The sequence below is a fragment of the Malaclemys terrapin genome, chromosome 12, assembly GCF_027887155.1.
Source record: "Malaclemys terrapin pileata isolate rMalTer1 chromosome 12, rMalTer1.hap1, whole genome shotgun sequence".
Taxonomy (NCBI): Eukaryota; Metazoa; Chordata; order Testudines; family Emydidae; genus Malaclemys; species Malaclemys terrapin.
This window is the reverse complement of record NC_071516.1, coordinates 4,714,910-4,733,988: the sequence shown is the minus strand read 5'-3', so window position 1 is coordinate 4,733,988 and position 19,079 is coordinate 4,714,910. Positions and strand designations below refer to the sequence as shown.

The window sequence follows — 19,079 nt, the reverse complement described above, 5'->3', positions numbered from 1 at the left end:
AGCCTCTGTTTGTCAGAGGGTGGAGATGGATGGCAGGAGAGAGATCACTTGATCATTACCTGTTAGGTTCACTCCCTCTGGGGCATCTGGCATTGGCCACTGTCGGTAGACAGGATATTGGGCTGGATGGACCTTTGGTCTGACCCAGTCTGGCCGTTCTTATGTTCTTATGACCTGTCTATGAAGCAACAAGGGCAAGTCCCTTCTGGGTTTCAACCTAAATTTCAAACCTTGATTGTGAACTCTTTGGGGTAGGGACCTTGTTCCATGTATATACATTGCCAAGTCTAGGACAGGGCTACCACACTACAGGTAATAAATAACCATCTCCCTTCCTCCGTGTTTCAACCACCACCACAACCTCCAGAAAGTCTCCCGAAAGCCAGTCTCAAACTGAAGCACATGGTGCCAGCTCCATCAGGCATGCAGAGGGCCAGGTAAGGCTTCCAAAACACTATGGAACTACTACTGCTGAAGACAGCCATGCCTAGGCCAAGCTGCCAGAGGTTTGAAGATCCTGAAACAAAAGCAAGAGGAAACACTTGGGAATTCTGCTTTGGAAATAAGGTGTTGGCTCCATCCTTGCTCTCACAGAACCACCTTTTGGGGCTGAGAAGTATTGCTGCGGAGCTAACTGCTGTCAAAGATCCCGGATCGTGGCAAGCCAGACCTTTCCCTTTCAGTTTCTACTAGCAACAAGTTTTAATCATTAGCAATTTCTGACAGTGGATCTAAAATGGAATTAACCTACTTTAGTGCTCATAACTGCACTTTGTACTATAAAATCTTGCTAGATGTTATCAATTTATAGAACTTACTGTGAGTAGCCAGTGTAATATGGTTAAGACACTTGAGCTCTGTATACACACAAAGAGAGGTTAACAAGGTACCTTTGCTGGCCTCAGATGAATGAGCTCAGAATCATATTTGGAGTGTGAAGTCAGCTAAACCTAATTTAAATTCTTCTCACCATGATTTTTACAGAACAAATTGCGGATGGCTAATCTAAAGATTTGACAGCAACCAAAAGCATGCTAGGCACCTGGGTATTAATAAGACATGGCCCATGCCACAAGTTTACAACTACGTTCATACATGATGAAACAAAGATTAATGGAACAACAAAGGAGGAATGGGTTAAGAGCAATAGTTACTTGGCAAAGAAGAGGGCGCAGAACCATGAAGCAAAAATGTGTGGCTTTTAGGATACCTGAATAACTCAACCCAATTCTTACAGACGTCTTGGCAGCACTAAGCCTTCCAGAGGGATCTGAGAGGGGAATGGTCTGCTGGATCATCAGTTGAAGCAGAAGGAACTATGTATACTCAAGGACACACCACTGAAGGCTGGATCCTGACATGTTTATTGTGCTCTATGTGCATATAAATAAAATTTACAGGTTCAAAAATCCATTTTCAAAATGTTAAGACATCTAAAAACATTAAGCTGGTAAAGGGAAGAGTCCATTTAAAAAAAAAAAAGCATCAACAATTAAGGGCATTTTGAAAGATAAGGTGAAAGGTAGAAACACTGGGTGGCAAGAGGAATTTCATGCTGGAAAGGAAACAAATCCATGTGTTGGTACATAGCCCTCACATCCCGATGCTTTCAATATCCCATTCTGTGCTTCAGCACTGGGAGAGAGCGTACATTTACCCTGAAGGTGAATTTTTGTATTACTATGTTGCTACATTTTATGCTCTTTAAATAAGGGAAAGTTCACTCCAATCTCACACAAAGTCTGAATGAATGGACTTTGTGTTGGGAACAAAGCAAGTGCAGGGGAGGATGGAATTCAGCCCTCAACCAATGGGCAGGGATGTGAGGTGGGGGTCAGTGTCCCAACCCTCCAAACCCCTCTCCCCTATTTGGGACTTTCCCAGACATTGGATCCAACAGCCCTTCCCCAGCCCATTCCAAAGCAGAGTGTAAAAACCCCACTGTGTTTCATCCAACACAGCCTCACTGCAGGACTTAAGGGCCATATAGGGCTTTTTAGGCCCTCTGTACCTGGGTGACCATGAAGCCCAAGCTTGCTGCCCTGATTACTCTAGCACGTTTCTAGCACTGTGGCACTTTCCAACCAAGAGGAACAGTCCTCTCCCCCAAAGATCTTACAACCTAGAGAGACAAAGGACAGATGAGAAGACAGGGAAGGGACACCATCTATAAGCAGAGGGGTCAGGATAGGCCCCGTAGGTACTCAATACAGTATGTAAATGGCATTTGTTAATATATGCAGTAGCCATGTTGGTCCCAGGATATTAGAGAGACAAGATGGGTGAGGTAGTATCTTTTATTGGACCAACTTCTGTTGCTTTAAGCTGGTCTCTCTCACTAACAGAAGTTGGTCCAATAAAAGATCTCACCCACCTTGTCTAATTTGTTAACACATTTTTTTCAAGCTGACCCCCTGCAGAACCATTATTAGTTTACCCAACTCTGGGAAATCCTAGTTAAACTATCCCCTTGTCTATACCTCCCCACCCCAACCAACCAACACCCCTGTCCTCTCTCAGTACGGTTAACCCAGACTCAGCCCCTGCATCCCCCATGCAGAGAACCGTCACTCTGCCTCTGCATCAGCGACGGAAGGAAAGTCACTGTTGGTGGTGGAGAATCTCTTGGGATAGTGGAGGTCTTCCCTCTCCATGCTGCTTGCCTGAACAGCTGCAGGCCTGAGCCTTTGAAAGTTTACAAGCCCCCAGCACACTAATGAGGTATACCTTTCTTAATGAAGGTACAATTGCACATGTTCTCACCAGCTATGAGAGAGAACACATGGGCTTCATTTCGCATTTATAAATCTGGAAGAAAAACTTTCATCAAGAGTTGCCACTCCTTAAACAATGTGGCACTTAAAGCAAAAGAATATGAGAAAGCTTGGCAGACAGATACATTCCTCACACGGGCATCTTTGTAAGGAGTAGCTGGCCTTTCATAGGGTACCCACCCACTAGTCACATCCAACCACCCTGCATTTACTCTTTGACACGCAACAGTCACTGCAATGGAGGAGATGGTGGTCAAATAGAATTCAAAGCGAAACACAAGACAGTTGTATTTTATAGCATCCCATTACATCTGTACAGTTTTCCAGGCAAGTGACAGGTTTTCTTCAAACAGCATTCTATGATGATGATACATACTTTAAAAAAAAAAATCACTATATCCTAATATACAAATGCTATTAAATGAAGTTGGAGACATTTGTATCTTTCAGTTGGTGAAGAATAAAATAGATACAATCTCTCTGGAGGACATTTCTTTTCACTCAAAGGAGGATCAAGAGAATGAAAGTCTCCCCTTTGGGTCAAAAAATGGCATTGCTCATAGGTTTAGAAAACTTTACTCATGAACCTAAGACAACTTACAGGGGCTACAGACACAGATATCGTCTATGTGCTCCAAGATCATCCCAGCAACAAGCTAGTTTCTCCATCTGAGCTTGGAGAAGTTTTTCATATCCATCCATCCTGGAGATCAGCTTCAGTTGTTAAAGCACATGGCTTCTGAATGGTTCTAAGAATAAGGATTTTTCCTTTAAAGAGCCTCGATTTATTTTTACCATGTTGTTTTAACACTACTGCTGTAGTATTAAAGTGAAATTATTCCATTAAAAGAAAATGCTTACATTATACATTTAAAAATTAGAGAAAATATCACTAAAAATAGGTTCTGGTTATTGGATTTCACAAAATGCTCAATTAAGAATAGTTTTCCACAAAAATCTGACCAGGATTCTACCCCAAAAGTTGAGGGGGCAGTTCCAGTCTAGCTTTGTCACACCAAACATACAGTTTTGCCTTCTGTTTCTGCCACCATGCCCTTCCTTCCATCCCAACATTCCAGGCATGTCTTTCAGCAATAATTGTTCTTTGGTTCCTCGTTCTTTAAGCCTTAGTATGCTTAAATATGAAGGGGACAGCTTTGTTGACCAAGAGTCATCATTAAAAGGGCCAAACACCAAGAAACTGAAGGCCTGGTTGACAGGAAGAGAACTCGTGCCAGGAAAGACACTAGAGGAGCTGCACGTCATCAGAAAGCGATCAATAATTAAGGTTTGAATTTACAGAATGGGTTCAGACATCCAAATGAGAATGCCCATCAAACCTACGCAAAATGACTCAGCACCATCACCTGCCAGCAATGTTCACAGAAGACATTACAACACAAACGCATCGGATTATGCCTCACCAACGACTGCAATGTGCAGTCTCAAGCACTACCGCAGAAGTGGAAGGGACCGTCTCCTCATCATAATACTGTTTTTGGAAAACCAGGGGTCCTCATTTGTTCCACCAACTTCCTTAGTTTGCTCTAAGCAATTGTGTCGCTGGCAGGGTTGAGGGTGTTGGAAACATGTCTAGCAAAGGGGCCATGTCCTGCAGGGATGATTGAGGCAGATGAACATGGCATACTCTAGAAGGCATTTTTAATTTTGGCTGCCACAACTACTAGGATCTCTCCAATTTTTTTCTGCCAGTTCTCTATGTCCTTGGACACTTCACACCACAACTCTCCATGGCGGGGCTCAGCATTCTCACAGCGCTTCTTCACCTCTTCCTGCTGCTCCTACAGAGGAAGAAAAACAACAGGTTGGGACTATCTTAATCCCGCAATTCTTTCTCCTAGCTGAGTAAGACCGTCTTCAGATTCTACCATTCCTTCTAATGCATTGGTACATTGTGCTGAAAGTTAAGCACTTATACCAGGGGTAGGCAACCTATGGCACGCGTGCCAAAGGCGGCACACGAGCTGATTTTCGGTGGCACTCACACTGCCCGGGTCCTGGCCACCGGTCTGGAGGGCTCTACATTTTAATTTAATTTTAAATGAAGCTTCTTAAACATTTTAAAAACCTTATTTACTTTACATACAACAATAGTTTAGTTCTATATTATAGACTTCTAGAAAGAGACCTTCTAAAAACGTTAAAATGTATGACTGGCACGCGAAACCTTACATTAGAGTGAATAAATGAAGACTCGGCACAGCACTTCTGACAGGTTGCCGACCCCTGACTTATACAAACCATTAAAAAAAGAAAGAGGTGGGAACCAGGGTTAGGAATAACTGAAGGTTAAAACTTGGCAGCAATGACAACTGCTTTGCAAAGCAGCCCAATGGGCCACCAAACTAGGTTTGGTTTTCCACCATCTACCTTTCCCCACGTTCTTTCCATAGCTGCTCTTCAACAGAATCTAACATTGGTTTTGAGAGAACACACAAAAACGGACATTTTGCGGAGTTATGAATCTAATAGGGTGCTCTAGAGCCTAGTCTTAGTACATTCCAGGCTGCCAGACAATGAAACTGTTTCCCTAGTCGCAGATCAGGCAGAATCAAAGCAACTGTGGTGGATTAAATTAAATTTAAATTAAATTAATGGAGATATCCTATCTCCTAGAACTGGAAGGGACCTTGAAAGGTCATCGAGTCCAGCCCCCTGCCTTCACTAGCAGGACAAGTACTGATTTTGCCCCAGCTCCCCAAGTGGCCCCCTCAAGGATTGAACTCACAACCCTGGGTTTAGCAGAACAATGCTCAACACCCCCCTCCCCCCCCCCCATGCTTTCCCTGTGTTGCCTAGACAGTTAGCAGTGCATGTAATGCTTGCCACAGCTCTTGTACATTTAGGCAGAATATGCACTTCTCTCTACATGCACGCTCCAGCATGTGGAGGGAGATGCCTCTCCCTGAAGCTGAGAAGTCTCACATCAGCTCAGCACCAGGCTTCTCATGAGCATTACATAGGAGCTGCCATACAGGATTAGAACAATGGTCCATCGGAGCTGGTCTGCTACTTCCAACTGCAACCCATATCGATATTTCAGGGAACGGGATAAAAACCCTCATAAGGGGCAATTATCCAGCAACACCTACAGGGACACTTCTGACTAACCCCAAGCAGTTAGCGGATGGCTTATGCCTTGAATGAAGTTTGATCTCATACATTTTTGTATCAGCTAATGTAACTGTGGATGGCAAAGACAGGCTGCCAGCTGTGTCGAGTTCTTTGTGGTGGTGGTTTTTGTGAGATTCACTCCCGGTGGACTGAGTGGAAATACCATCTTTGGAGAACCACACAGAAAAGATAGTGTACTTGGGGTCAGTGCTCAACAGTGCACATTTTACTGCATCTATTATTGGGGTAGCAGTTTCTAATTTTAAAAATCCGTATTATTTTTCCATGCTGTGATATCTAGAGGAATTGATTAAGGAACACCAGAGCGTGCATGTAGAGAGAAGTGCATATTCTGCCTAAACGTACAAGAGCTGTGGCAAGCATTACATGCACTGCTAACTGATCCTGAAGAATCCTCCATCCTCTGCTTCAAAAGCAGAAACTACACACTTCAGTTTAAGAATAGATGTGCAATGGCAGAGGGTGTTCAACATGGCATTTGGCTTGATAATTTCCATTTCCTGCAGAACCACAGAGAGAGCACAGATGGGGTACACTAGACTGACAGTTGCTCTGATCTATAATCAAACACTAGGATTGCACACAATTGTTTCCCAGCCACATAAAGTTGTCTGTTAAGATACAGAACCCTTTTTGTTTAGAGTTTTGAGATAGCTGCTCTGAAAGGTTCTGGATTCAGAAAATGATTAAGTCATTTGTAGGTTTACATTTCCTTTCATAAAGGAATTTGGCAATTTCTGAAGCTGAAATCTAAAAAGTAATTCCATCTATTAACAATGCTGGTTTTAAAAATATCATGTTTTAAGTCACACGGCTCATAATTATCTAGTTAGCAAAAGCAGTCTCAGCCTCTCACTCCTCAGGCCACGTGTACTGCAGAGACAATGCACTCTCTGCTAGGAACAGGCTGAGCAGGGATTCCTGTTGCTGATTAATGAATAGTGATGATGGGCTTCAAAACCAGTCCTGTTAGCCAGCAGAAGGTGGGGTCAGGACCCCATATCACTCCCCAGGAGGTCAAGTCTTCTATCTATAGAGAGAGACACTCTCTTACCTCAGTGCCGTGCTGGAGCTCGAATTTGTAGAAGAAAGCCCAGGCATCCCCCAGGTCTGAATCTATCTTCACTGTTCGATGGAACCATTCTCGGGCCTTGGTTATTTTACGCTCGCTCCAGAACAACCTGTTGTGGGAAGGAAAGGGAGAAAAGCAGAAGTGAGCAGTTGGCAGGTCACTCTCTCCTTGCAGAGACAACGGGTCACCTGACACCTTGAAAAGTTCAGCTCTTGGCTCTCCCAGCACAGAGGGGGCAGCTTTGCAAAAAGAGATCCTTCTGGCTGGGAAGGTGGAAGAGGGACTATAGAGGTAAAATGGAACACCCACTGTTTCCTTGCTGATTGCTGACAGTCTAAAAGGCTAAATTAGCCCCCAACCAAGGAAGGGAGCAGGGGGGAGAGTCAGATGTTCTGAAGAAAGAATGTTATTTTCTTGAAACCCAGGCAGAATCTTCCCCCCCTTATTTGCTTACTGTCAGTCAACCATGCTGCACCAAATTCATAAAATGAGAGGCTCATGCAGGCAATCTTATCTCCCACCATCATGTTCTTAATGTTTTAAGATGATCTTGTAGCTATCTAACAAGCTATGTACAATCTTTAGATATTTGGAGTTTATTTAAGTCCTGTACCTACAGAAGTGTGTCCAGATTTATGAAGGCCAAGATCTGAAGCAGAACCCATCGTACTGTGTAGCAGAGCCATCAGTACAAGTGCATGTATATAGCGAAATACTAAAATCTACTGAAACAGACGTACATTGAAAATCTGTTTCAATGCAAAAGGGTAGGCGTGGGATTTAGATGTTTAAACCCCAACTTTTGCACTCACATTGCCTGTCGCCATTTCTAAAATTTGCTCATGAATTTCAAAACTTTTCCCCCCCAAGAACTAATCAACTGTGTCAATATTTTATGGGTTTGGTTTCTGTACATCAAATAGAGTTCAATTAAAACTAGCGAGGTCTTTATGAATAGGAGGCTGTGTGATTGGCTAAGCTGTTAAGTTGTATAATTTTATGGTTTGATAACATGATTGTTTTTTAAGCCTTATGATACTCTTGATTGTTCGGTGTTAGATAAACTGTGATTTAAAGAGCATGAACACTGATATGAAACAGACAAAACACCTGCAAAGTAACAATCTGTAGTAACTTATTTACTTTTAACAAAAGCTCTTCACAATCATGTTACAGCCCAAAGTATCAGAGACACATACAGAAGACTCATTATGGGAGGTGGAAGCAACTTGTGCTGGGTTTAGTTTAGCTACTAAATAGTTTGAGGATGTACCAGAAGGGGCCTGGAACCAGTTTCTTTAAAGAGAAAGTTAAAATTCTTCTTCTTTGCTGACAAAACTGAAGAAGTCAGCTGTCATTGTCTGGCAGACCCTAGTGCCACAGTAACTGGAGTGAATCCTGTATGATTTGCTTTGGCTTACAAGAAAAGTTGTGTAAGATTTGGGCACTGTTTTACACACTTCCTCTATTAAACTCTTCTGGTATTTACAAAAGAAAAAACAGCTGTTTCCAATCACTATTGCACTAAAGTCAGCCCTGCACTTGACTGGAGGCTTGTAACATAAAAGAACAGGAAAAAAGCCATGAAGCACAGTGGATTAAAATACTAGCCCTTCAACATTAGATTAACTCAAAATCTGGTCTAGGCAACAAGAGAAAATGACATTTTAGTTTTGTTTCAATTCCTAAATGTACATTTGCCTGCTTCACAGAAGCAAATTCAGCATGACCGGCAACTTATACTCAAGAAATGCCCAAAATGAAACAGCATGGGATGATGGAAGCAGCAGAACTGGAAAAGGAGAGTATGGCAGGTCAAGATTATGGGCCACTGGCAGAATTTGGGGACTAAGAGGGAAGAGACAGGGAGTTTAAATAGCACCTGTCCACATTAAACTGGCATAGTGGCCAGCACAAGCAGCCCCACGCTTCCATGGGCATGAACAACATGTCCCCAAAAGGAAAAGCAATTACAGCTTGACTTCAAGTCTTTGTCAAAGCTATGTACCAAGGGAGCCCATGCTAGTGATGTTTTCAGTGTACCTAAACCTAACACTAGAACAGATCTCTGCATGAATCCACAGTGTTCCCCACTGCACTCCTACACTTCCCAGCTGACATTAGTACTCTGAGAAAAGGCAGACAGCTTATGTTCAAGCAAGAGAAAGAAGCTGATTTGCACTGATGCTCAGAGCCAGCCATCCAGATGCATCAGTTGTTCCTGGTTTTGAGGCATATCAATACTGTATTGAAGCAAGGCCACATGCTACTGATCTGCAGCAGTGTTTTCATGGTGTATGTGACCTTAACTTGTGTCCAGAGACAAAATGTCTATTTTTACTTCATTAAAAATAGGAATAGCTGCTCACTTGGCTACAGCCAACAGGACGTGAGGGTCGTGCTCACACTTCTTCAGGGCATCCACACTTTTGGTCTTTCGCTGTGGTCTTGCCTCAAGGAAAATTGCTTCTGACCATAGGATTCCTAAAAACCAAACAGAAAGATTCCAATTTTTGTTAAGTCAAAGATTAAAAGGTCACATTTTACCAAGAACAGCAAGTATGGTAGGTGCTTAAATCCAGAATGCAGTGTGTCATTACTGCTTCAGACGTTCAGGCCAGAAAGGACCATCATGATGATCTAGTCGGATACTCCCACCTATTGCAGGCCACAAAACCTCACCCACCCACTCCTATAGTAGGCCCATAACCTCTGGCTGAGTTACTGAAGTCCTCAAATCTTGATTTAAAGACTTCAAGCTACAGAGAATCCACCACTTACTCTAGTTCAAAACAGCCCAATGACCCATGCCTCACTCTGAAGAGGAAGGCAAACTCCCTCAGGGTCTCTGCCAATCTGACCTGGGAAAAAATTCTTTCCTGACCCCACATATGGCAATCAATGAAACGCTGAGCATGTGGGCAAGAACCACTAGCCAGACACCTGGGAAAGAATTCTTTCTAACTCAGAGCCGTCTCCTCTAGTGTCCCATCTCTGGCCAGTGGAGATATTTGCTAATAGCAGTCACGGATGGGCCACAGGCCATTGTAGGCAATCATACCATCCCCTCCACAAACTTAGCAAGCTCAGTCTTAAAATAAGTTAGGTTTTTTGCCCCCACTATTCCCCTTGGAAGGCTGTTCCAGAACTTCACTCTTCTGATGGTTAGAAACCTTCATCTAATTTCAAGCCTAAACTTATTGATGACCAGTTTATATTCATTTGTTCTAGTGCCAACGTTGGCCCTTAACTTAAATAATTCCTCTCCTTTCCTGGTGTTTATCCCTCTGATGTATTCATAGAGAGCGATCATATCTCCTCTTCTACTTCGTTTTGTTAGGCTAAACAAGCCAAGCTCCTTAAGTCTCCTCTTGTAAGATAGGTTATCCATTCCTCTGATCATTTTAGTAGCCCTTTTCTGCACCTGTTCCAGTTTGAATTAGTCTTTCTTAAAGATGGGAGACCAGAACTGCACACAGTATTCCAGATGAGCGTACACCAGTGCCTTGTATAATGGTAATAATGCTTCCCTAACTCTACTGGAAATACCTTGCCAGATGCATCCCAGGATTGCATTAGCCTCCTTCACAGCCGCATCATATTTGTGCTTCATAATCATAGTGTGATGGACCAACCTAATACTCAAATAGCTCTCACCAAAACTCACTAACTTTGTACTGAATGCTTCTTTGTTTTGTGCTCTGCAGTATCAGCTGCTATTCCCTGAATACTGAGTCTCCAGCTATGAAGCGCTTCTACAAGACACTCTTCGCTTTCCATTTTTTTTGGTACTTCATACACTAGGTATGTGCCGGCCCAAAGACTTTCAGCTGTGACCACCACACAGTGGGAACAGTGCAATATAGAACTATCCTCAAACCTCTTCTGGAGACCCTGCATCATGCAAAACACATGATTGGTGTTATGCGGTGGCCATCAGCCATCTATGGATGCCTCTGTAAGCAATGTTTGAACACTGTTATCCCACAAGTGCAGGTAAATGTTTTAATTGTACAGACAAATCACACACATTGCCTACATACTAATTCAGTTAATTCATGAGTGCCACAAGGTGGGATACACTCATCAACTTTCCAGTGGTTAGCATGAAGGGATAAATGGTCTGGTGAAACTTTCCACAGCTCTCTTCAGGCACCCGGTATACTTCCCAACAACACTGCCAACCTCCCAACAAATTACTAGAAGCAAAACTAAAATGCCTTGAAAATATATACATTTCTAGCAGTCTGCTACGAAGGGGGCACTTAGTATGAAAATAATAGACCACCCAAGGTCATTATTGGCAGATTGACGGTAGCCAAACTTGAGCCTGGTCTACACTACAAAGTTTTGCCAGCATAGTTGTCGGCTAGAAGTCCGGGGGAGGGCGGAAATCACACCCAACATAGTTATGCCACCAAAACCCTGGTGTAGATGCAACTATGCTGACAGAAGAATGAGATGTTGCAGCTATGCCTGCAGAAGAACTTCTGCCAGCTTAGACTGCATCTGCACTAGAGGGCTCTGCTAGCATAGCTACACTATAGATAGACAAGCCCATAGTGAACGACCCAGAACAAAAAGGTTACCAAATCTTTCAGATAGCCAGGAGTGAAATTGTTCAGTGTGTAATTTTAATTGTACAGGACACGCTACATCTACTTAAGAATCATCAACTCTCATCTCTTCAAAGCAAACATGACAGGTAACTACCCTCAGGAGGAAAAACATTAAGAAGCTGTAAAATGTACCACCTGGAAGCAATTGGAAGAGTTTGATGAGGAACGCTGAAGTCCTCCCAATGATCCTTACTGTACCCTGCTGCCAAACAGGCCAGTCACAGGAGGCCCAGAAAAACTGCTCTAAATGCCCACAGAAGTTTAAGCTTACACATCCCCAGAGAATTTTTCTTTCATTGCCAAAAAGCTGAAAAGGAAATCTGCTCAAAGGAGCATGAAATCTTCTGCTTCACTTGTCAGCCAGCCACACCTGTGGAACACTCTAGAGCTGTGGAAATCTTTAGAAGTCTCACATCTGCCAGGATTCCATCAGGTGGTTCGTGCAATAGCTTCCTGTAAGTGGCAGCCATATATGCACCATAGGTAAGGCTACGATTCTGTCATGGATATTTTGAGTAAAAGTCATGGACAGGTTACGGCTTCCGTGAATTTTTGTTTATTGCCCGTGACCTGTTCATGACTTTTACTCAAAAAATCGCTGACAAAATGGGGAGGGAGGAGGGTCCTGTACCCTGCCCGGGAGCTGCAGGGGGGCCCCGTCAGCAGTAGTGGCCGGGGAGCTCTGGGATCCCCGCAGCGGCTGGGAGCTGTGGGAGGTCCCACTGCTGCCTGCAGAGGCTGGGCTGCTGCAGTGGTCCCCTGCTGCTGGCAGTGGTTAATCAGCTGCAGGGCCCCCAATGTCACAGAGGTCTCTGGAAGTCAGAGATTCTGTGACTTCCGCGACCTCCGTGACATAATCGTAGCCTTAACCATGGGGGGGGGGGGGGGGTGTACGTATACACACGTGCACGCGCATACACACTCACTCTCTCTAACTTTGTTCTGATTTCACTGACAGTTTAGAGCAAGAATTTTCCCTTTGTGTCTTTCAAGACTTCTCTTTACTTGCAGGCTATATTTGTACCAGTGTAGAAAAGTCCATGACCTGACCTGAGCACATGTTTTATGACTATTGTGGTATTCCACAACAGGGGGAAAAAAAAGATCCTTAAAATAAAAAGCTTTTCTTTCTCAAGATTATTTAGCTATGTAGTTGCTACAGGGCTGTTATACAATTGTGACTAGGAAGAGAACTCAGCAATCATGAATGGCAGGGAAGGAGGTTCAGGATGAAATACTTACACGTGGCTCCTGCTACAAAAAAGTTTAGAAACCCTTGACCTAGTGGGAGGGTGGGAACTGGAACACTTGCATTCTAGTCCTGGTTCCAACACCAATCTGCTGTGTTATCCTGGGCAAGTCACTTGCACACAATCAGTTTTCCCCGTCTATAAAATGGGGATAATATTTACCTATCCCATGGAAGTGTTGTCAAGCTGCCGACAAGCTCCGACATAAGGAATTCTTAAGAGTGCACATCTAGTCATGGAAGATGCAAAGAAATCTCATAATTCTTCCACTAAATCATACCCTGTTGAACAGTTCTACTGCACAAATGATCTCTGTTAACCCAGAGTGTTTTCATTCAACCCCAGAACCCAGCACCTCCTTTAAACAGGAGCAATCAGTTTAGTCCTCAAAGAAAAAATGTCACCCATGTCCAAGATACTCTCTCAGGAAACCAGGAACCACATACCGGGCACGGGCCTGATAACACAATCCAAGCAACACTGCAGGAAAACTGAACCACCTGTGAACAATCCATGCCCTTCTCTTCAGGCAAGAGGCAAGAGCATCTGAGACCTCGAACAGATCTGCAACGCTTCTTTTGCGGAAGGAAATTACCACCTCCTAGAGCAGTGGTTCTCAAACTTCTGTACTGGTGACCCCTTTCACACAGTAAGCCTCTCAGTGCGACCCCCCTTATCAATTAAAAACACTTCAAAAATATATTTAACACCATTATAAATGCTGGAGGCAAAGCAGGGTTTGGGGTGGAGGCTGACAGCTCGTGACCCCCCCCATGTATTAACCTTGCGACCCCCTGAGCGGTTCTGACCCCCAGTTTGAGAACCACTGTCCTAGAGCATATCAGAATCTGACCAGTACATAAGATGACACGGCTAGCAGAAACATCTTAGAGAGATGAGGACCCCTCTTATCCACCAAGCAAAAATAACTGCATTTCAGAAAAATCAGCTCCTCCTTACCCGAGTTGGGACATTCCTGCAATGCCTTGGCCATCAGCGTATTAGCAATGTTTTTTAGTCCAGCTCTGTATTCTAATCGCACAGACTCTAACCTGGTGTGGAAAAGACACCATTGTCAACATCTCAATTCAGTAGCTAAGAAAGCAAGAAACCCGTGAGACATTTCATTTAAAGGACATGGGACTTGTTAAGAACACATCTACCAGTGCTCTCTGCACAGCTGCCAGGAGACTAATTTTGCTCACTCGTAAGCTCATTGGGCTAAATGTGTTCAGCAGGAAATCATGGAAGAATCAATGGCTATTATAATTTTTCCATCCCATGGGTTAAAAGATCATTGTGACCTTTATTTTGAACAGTCATCTTAGATAAAAGCATTTAGAGGAGACTGAATTAACACAGAAATGGAAAGGTAGTTTAGATTAATCTACAGTTTCCATTACAAGAAAACAGTTGGCAACCAACTGCATCCCCAGAACAAGTAACATGATGGCAGCTGTGTCCTAGATGAGCCCCCCAGAGGACTACACATATTCAGAAGGGAATTGTTGTCCCCAAAGCAAAAGAGTGAAATACCCAGGATTTCCTTCTGGTTGTATGCGATAATAGAGAATCCATGCTCAGACGGCAGGAGGTTGGGGAAGGGTGCAAGGTGGTTAGCATAAAGAATACATTGCCTGTGTTGTTCGTGTGTACTTAGGTCAGCTCTACACTACTCACCAGAGGTCTGGATTCTTCGGATTCTTCAAGCGAGACTTCTCCAAGATGGCTCTTGCTCTGGTCAGTTGCCCAACTTTTTCCTCCAGCCTGGACAGCAAGAGCCACAGGGGTGTGGAATGGGGGCACTTCTTCAACTGTTTAAAAGAAAGCAAACAAACCAGGGTTTGGGGCAACAGGGAGAGATGACGATGGGGAGTTTATAGTATTGACTGCTTTTATACCAAAGCTGCAATTACTAACATGTCTCCAATTCAGTTTCATGGCTAATTTTAAGATCATTCACTCTCGTATTCCACATCACTCCCAAGACATGCCCCAAACATATTTGAAGTATATGGCAGCATGCACCTTTTTGGTGGCTAATGCATCTCTTTGGTCTACATAAACTCTCTCCTTGCACTTTGTTCCTCGTAAAACCTACCAATGGGCACTTTTTTCCTTTGGTAGCCATTAGAATATTAAGTAGAAAAAGTAAATATTTTAAAGGGGAGCTTGAATTCTCCCTCCCCCCAATCAAGAACAAGCATCTGGCCAGCTTCCTCTTAACATTGTCAATACAACCTAAAGAATAGGTAACTCAGCTATAGCATAACGACAGTCAATCTACTTGGATGTGTGGTTTGATGTTTATACTACAGAGCATGAATGTGAGGCAAAGAAGAGATTAGCCTCTCATTTTATGCGGACAAATCTGAATGCACCAAATATATGTAACCTGGAATGATCTAGTGGAGGATACATTCTATCCAGAGACTCTGGTTTAGATGTTCATCCTTTGCTCATCCTCATCACCTAGCCATTCCTATGTGATCATTCTACCCTTTTAGCAAGATGTCAGCATCCAGCCTACCAGTCTGCCAGGGACAGATTCCTACAAGTTACGGCTTTTGCTTTGAGGAAGACAGTCAATACATGATTTCCCTATACTGGAAGAATGAAGCAGAGATGGAATCATGTCCATCCTTACCCCTTGATTATAGGCTTCCCGAGCTTTTTCTATTAGCTCGTCTTGCTCCTCAATCTGCCCTTTCATCATCCACAGCTTGGGGAAGTCTTCATAGTGCTTCAGGGCTTCCTCACAGAGCTCCTGGGCAGCAGCAATGTTCCCAAGCACCCATTCCAATTTCACAGACTTCATAAAGACCTGAGACCAGACAAGAAGGTGCTTTCTCATTAGCAGTTATTGATCCAGTAACATATCAATGCAGTGGATTCCTTGTTCCACAAACATACACCTATTACATGCACAGACTAGGAACAGGCTTCTGAAAACATGAAAATTAAGGCTAAAAAAATTCTGGGAGTCAGCAACAGCTTGAGATCAACACAAAAGTTATCCAGGAGTTGGAACAACATGATCAACCTTAACCTTTGCCCCCACTGTAAGCAGAGTGCAGATAGTGACATTAAAGAAGTATTCCAGGCAAAAATATTTAGGCAGTAGAAGAGCACATGAACATGAATTTGCTCACTGGCTTTCCTACCACACCCCACTTTCCTTTCCCAGGTCTCTACCACACTTGTAAATGTGGCTCCCAGGACCTCTTTCTCTCCTTCCCCACAGTCCAAAGCTCTGAACCAGAAGGCTAAGGACTGCCACATACTGCTTTCAATTCTTTCCTTTACCATTTAGAAGGGCCATTATTGAGAGGCAATGTGCTTCTTGCTGGTCCAGATTGTGACAGACTAAAACCAAAAATCAAATACAGACTGCAAGATGTTTAGATACTATTAGCTTCCCACGCACTTGAATGCCCCCAATAGCCCATCCAAGGAGCAACAGCATCGAATCTGACATACAAAAGTTTCACAACCCTGACTGCCAGGTAGAGAGGAATGTTTAAAAGATCAAGGATGAGAGGTAATTTTTTTAAATTAAATCTTGATTTATTTTCCCCATTACATAGACTAGATGTATTTTGTTTGAGGGGTGGGGTGGGAGGGTGTTTTAAAATGGTCCAGTTGAAAACTGGCAAAATAACTTTTGACTACAAATAATATTGCTAGCAACATCCTTCAGACTGATACACCAATGTAGTTTTGTATCACAAAGCAGAATAGTCGGGCCTTTTAGATAATATGCCTGTATTAGGAACTCAAAAAAATACGCACTAGAAAGTCTTCCCTACAAATAGGAGAGTTTCATTTTTAAAAGCGAGAAATGAAATGCAAGACATGCTTTATGTAACATGACTATTACATAAACTGTCAGCTGTAACTGGGAATTTCTTGACTTTTGCCATCTGGGTAACAATCTAAAGTTTTATTTGATCCCAGACTTTTTTCTCCATAATACGTTTACTTCATGTTGCAATGCGCTGGGGAAGCACTTTAACAAATCAGCCACGTCCCTGCAAAAAACAAATAGCAGGATGCCAGCTGGTACGTCTCTGGGGTCATGAAAGTGAAGGAACTCCCTCTTCTTCCCTCCCGTCTCCCCCATATCAAAAGAAGACTGTCGTTCCACCCATCACATGTTCTTACTCTGGCTGTGGGGGCACTGCTACGTGCTTTCGCCAGTAATCTCCTCGCTCTTTCATATTCGTTGTTTTCAGACTCCAGCTTCACAGCAGCCAGCCAGATCTCTTCACTGTTGGGGTTGGCCTAGGAGAACAGAGTGACAAATATATAATCTGATTCATCAGAAGATTTAATCCTTTGTTTGGTTCAGATTTAAACTGTAATCAGGCCCTTGTCGATCAGCACCAGGATTCTTTCAGTTCAAGCTCTTCCCAATCATTCATCTATGGCCTTTTAAGGTTACAAAGAGTTCTCCCAAACAGACCCACAATCCAAGGATCTACGCCAGTTTAGGAATGGACATTTCATTTCTAAACTGCTCAGAAGAGTTGGTCCTTGAACCTTCTTCTGAACCGTCAATTAAAGTAGTGAAAAGATTATAACGCTGACGCAGGGACTTTTTTATTACCCCTGTAGACAGTGCCTGGCAAAATGAACCCTTGATCCCTGACTGGGGTCTGTAAGTGCTCCTGCAATACAAATAACTTCGGGGCATCAATGCTGGGAAAGGTTCAGAGCTCTAAGAACAATTAAAAGTTCCCAGAACCTAGCTGTGGAATCAAAAATCAGTCACCTCCAGTAAGAACGAGTCTCTGCTGTCATTCAGTTTTACTACCATTCTGCTTTGGAGGCTCCACTCTCCTCAGCATCAGCACTATGGAGCTCCCCACTCCTTTCAGTGTCTGGAGGATAACTTCCTTCATTTTGCAGTAGGCTGATTATACTGGTCCAGGCTACAGACAATTACAGGGGGCAAACATGCACTATTTGTGGGTGTGATCCTGGTTCTGGAATCCAAACCGTTACATTTCAATGAATGGAGGAAGTAGACTAATTCATCCAGAGGAACCTGCTGATAGCGGGGAGACTGCTAATCGGAAAAATTGGAACGGGAGCGGCAATGTTGAAAGGGTTGCAGTCTATAGGTTGCTTCCAGCCTGCTTCTCTATTCTATTTGGGAAACAGAACCAAAAAGGAATGGTGCCATTTTGAAAGGCTAACTTTGCTGCTGCAGGAGCTCAGAGCCCTCTCTAGAAAGGACCTATTCATTTGCTTTGCTCTGTCCCATCCTGGCAGTAATTCATTTATGCATCTGCCACGTGCTCAAGTCTGTCAAATGAAGGCTACACCCACCTGGAAAGCCAGGGCCAAAATGCTTCTGGCTGCAGGCACATCTCCAGCCAGCCACTTTGATTTGGCTCCCATGAGCCACAGTACTTCTGCCTTAGGACAGTGCGCCACAGCTCTCTGCAAGAGAGCCTCCAGCGATTCCCTGAAAGGAGAAGATGTGAGCTGTGATAACACGAAGGCACATCTATAAAGCTGAATTGCCGGATCTTACTTCCACTATTACTCGATGTTATAAATAGTTATTGTTGCAAAGTCCAATGCTATAAACTTTGATAAATCATGTCATAAGGAGATGGGGATGGGTTCTTTTCCCATGAAGTTTCTAAAATCAACTTCTGAAGAGGGCTCTACAAAAAGTGAATCGTTGTTAAGACACCATCATGTGAAGCAAGTGTTTATGGAGAGACCGCATAGGCAGCTTGTGTGTTTTGGAAAGTGCTGTTCAGCTAAACAATACACCGTACTAGATATGGTGGCAACTGTGGAAGAAGTCTTTTCCAGCATTATCAGCTGGAGTAGCCTGGATCACACTGATAAGAGGTTATGTTTTCAGTAGAGTAAAAATGTATTTTACAAGTGAAATGAGGGGGCTAAAAGTCAGTCACCACCAGGAAACTTGAAAGGCTACTGACAGCGGTGGAGGGAAAAAAACAACATGTTGAGAAAGTGCTCGAACATTACAAGCTAAGTCCCAGATCCTGCCATCAGTTACATCTGAGAAGTCTCATTGGCTTTAACGGGATTACTTGCCAGTGTGTCTGTAGCATTGTGGCCATAGGCCCTTACAAGTTTAGCCCCTCTTCCAAGCTTTCTAAGGAGAAAATATTAGATGCATGTGACACAGCACAAGCTTTAAGATACACTATCTGCAGTTTGG

General features: G+C 43.4%; 1 protein-coding gene across 1 annotated transcript in view; it reads right to left on the bottom strand.

Moving 5' to 3' along the window:
- Positions 1 to 3,049: 3,049 nt before the first annotated feature.
- The window catches only part of LOC128846403 (pre-mRNA-processing factor 6), a 35,080-nt gene continuing 19,050 nt past the window's right edge, over positions 3,050 to 19,079 (bottom strand). Inside the window, exons 14-21 of the mRNA XM_054045473.1 lie at positions 18,206 to 18,344; positions 17,036 to 17,155; positions 15,519 to 15,695; positions 14,552 to 14,685; positions 13,832 to 13,923; positions 9,372 to 9,486; positions 6,985 to 7,111; positions 3,050 to 4,576 (exon numbers count right to left, since the gene is read on the bottom strand). Coding sequence (XP_053901448.1) covers positions 4,424 to 4,576; positions 6,985 to 7,111; positions 9,372 to 9,486; positions 13,832 to 13,923; positions 14,552 to 14,685; positions 15,519 to 15,695; positions 17,036 to 17,155; positions 18,206 to 18,344 — 1,057 coding nt within the window. The 3' untranslated portion in view covers positions 3,050 to 4,423. The remainder of the gene's footprint in view (positions 4,577 to 6,984; positions 7,112 to 9,371; positions 9,487 to 13,831; positions 13,924 to 14,551; positions 14,686 to 15,518; positions 15,696 to 17,035; positions 17,156 to 18,205; positions 18,345 to 19,079) is intronic.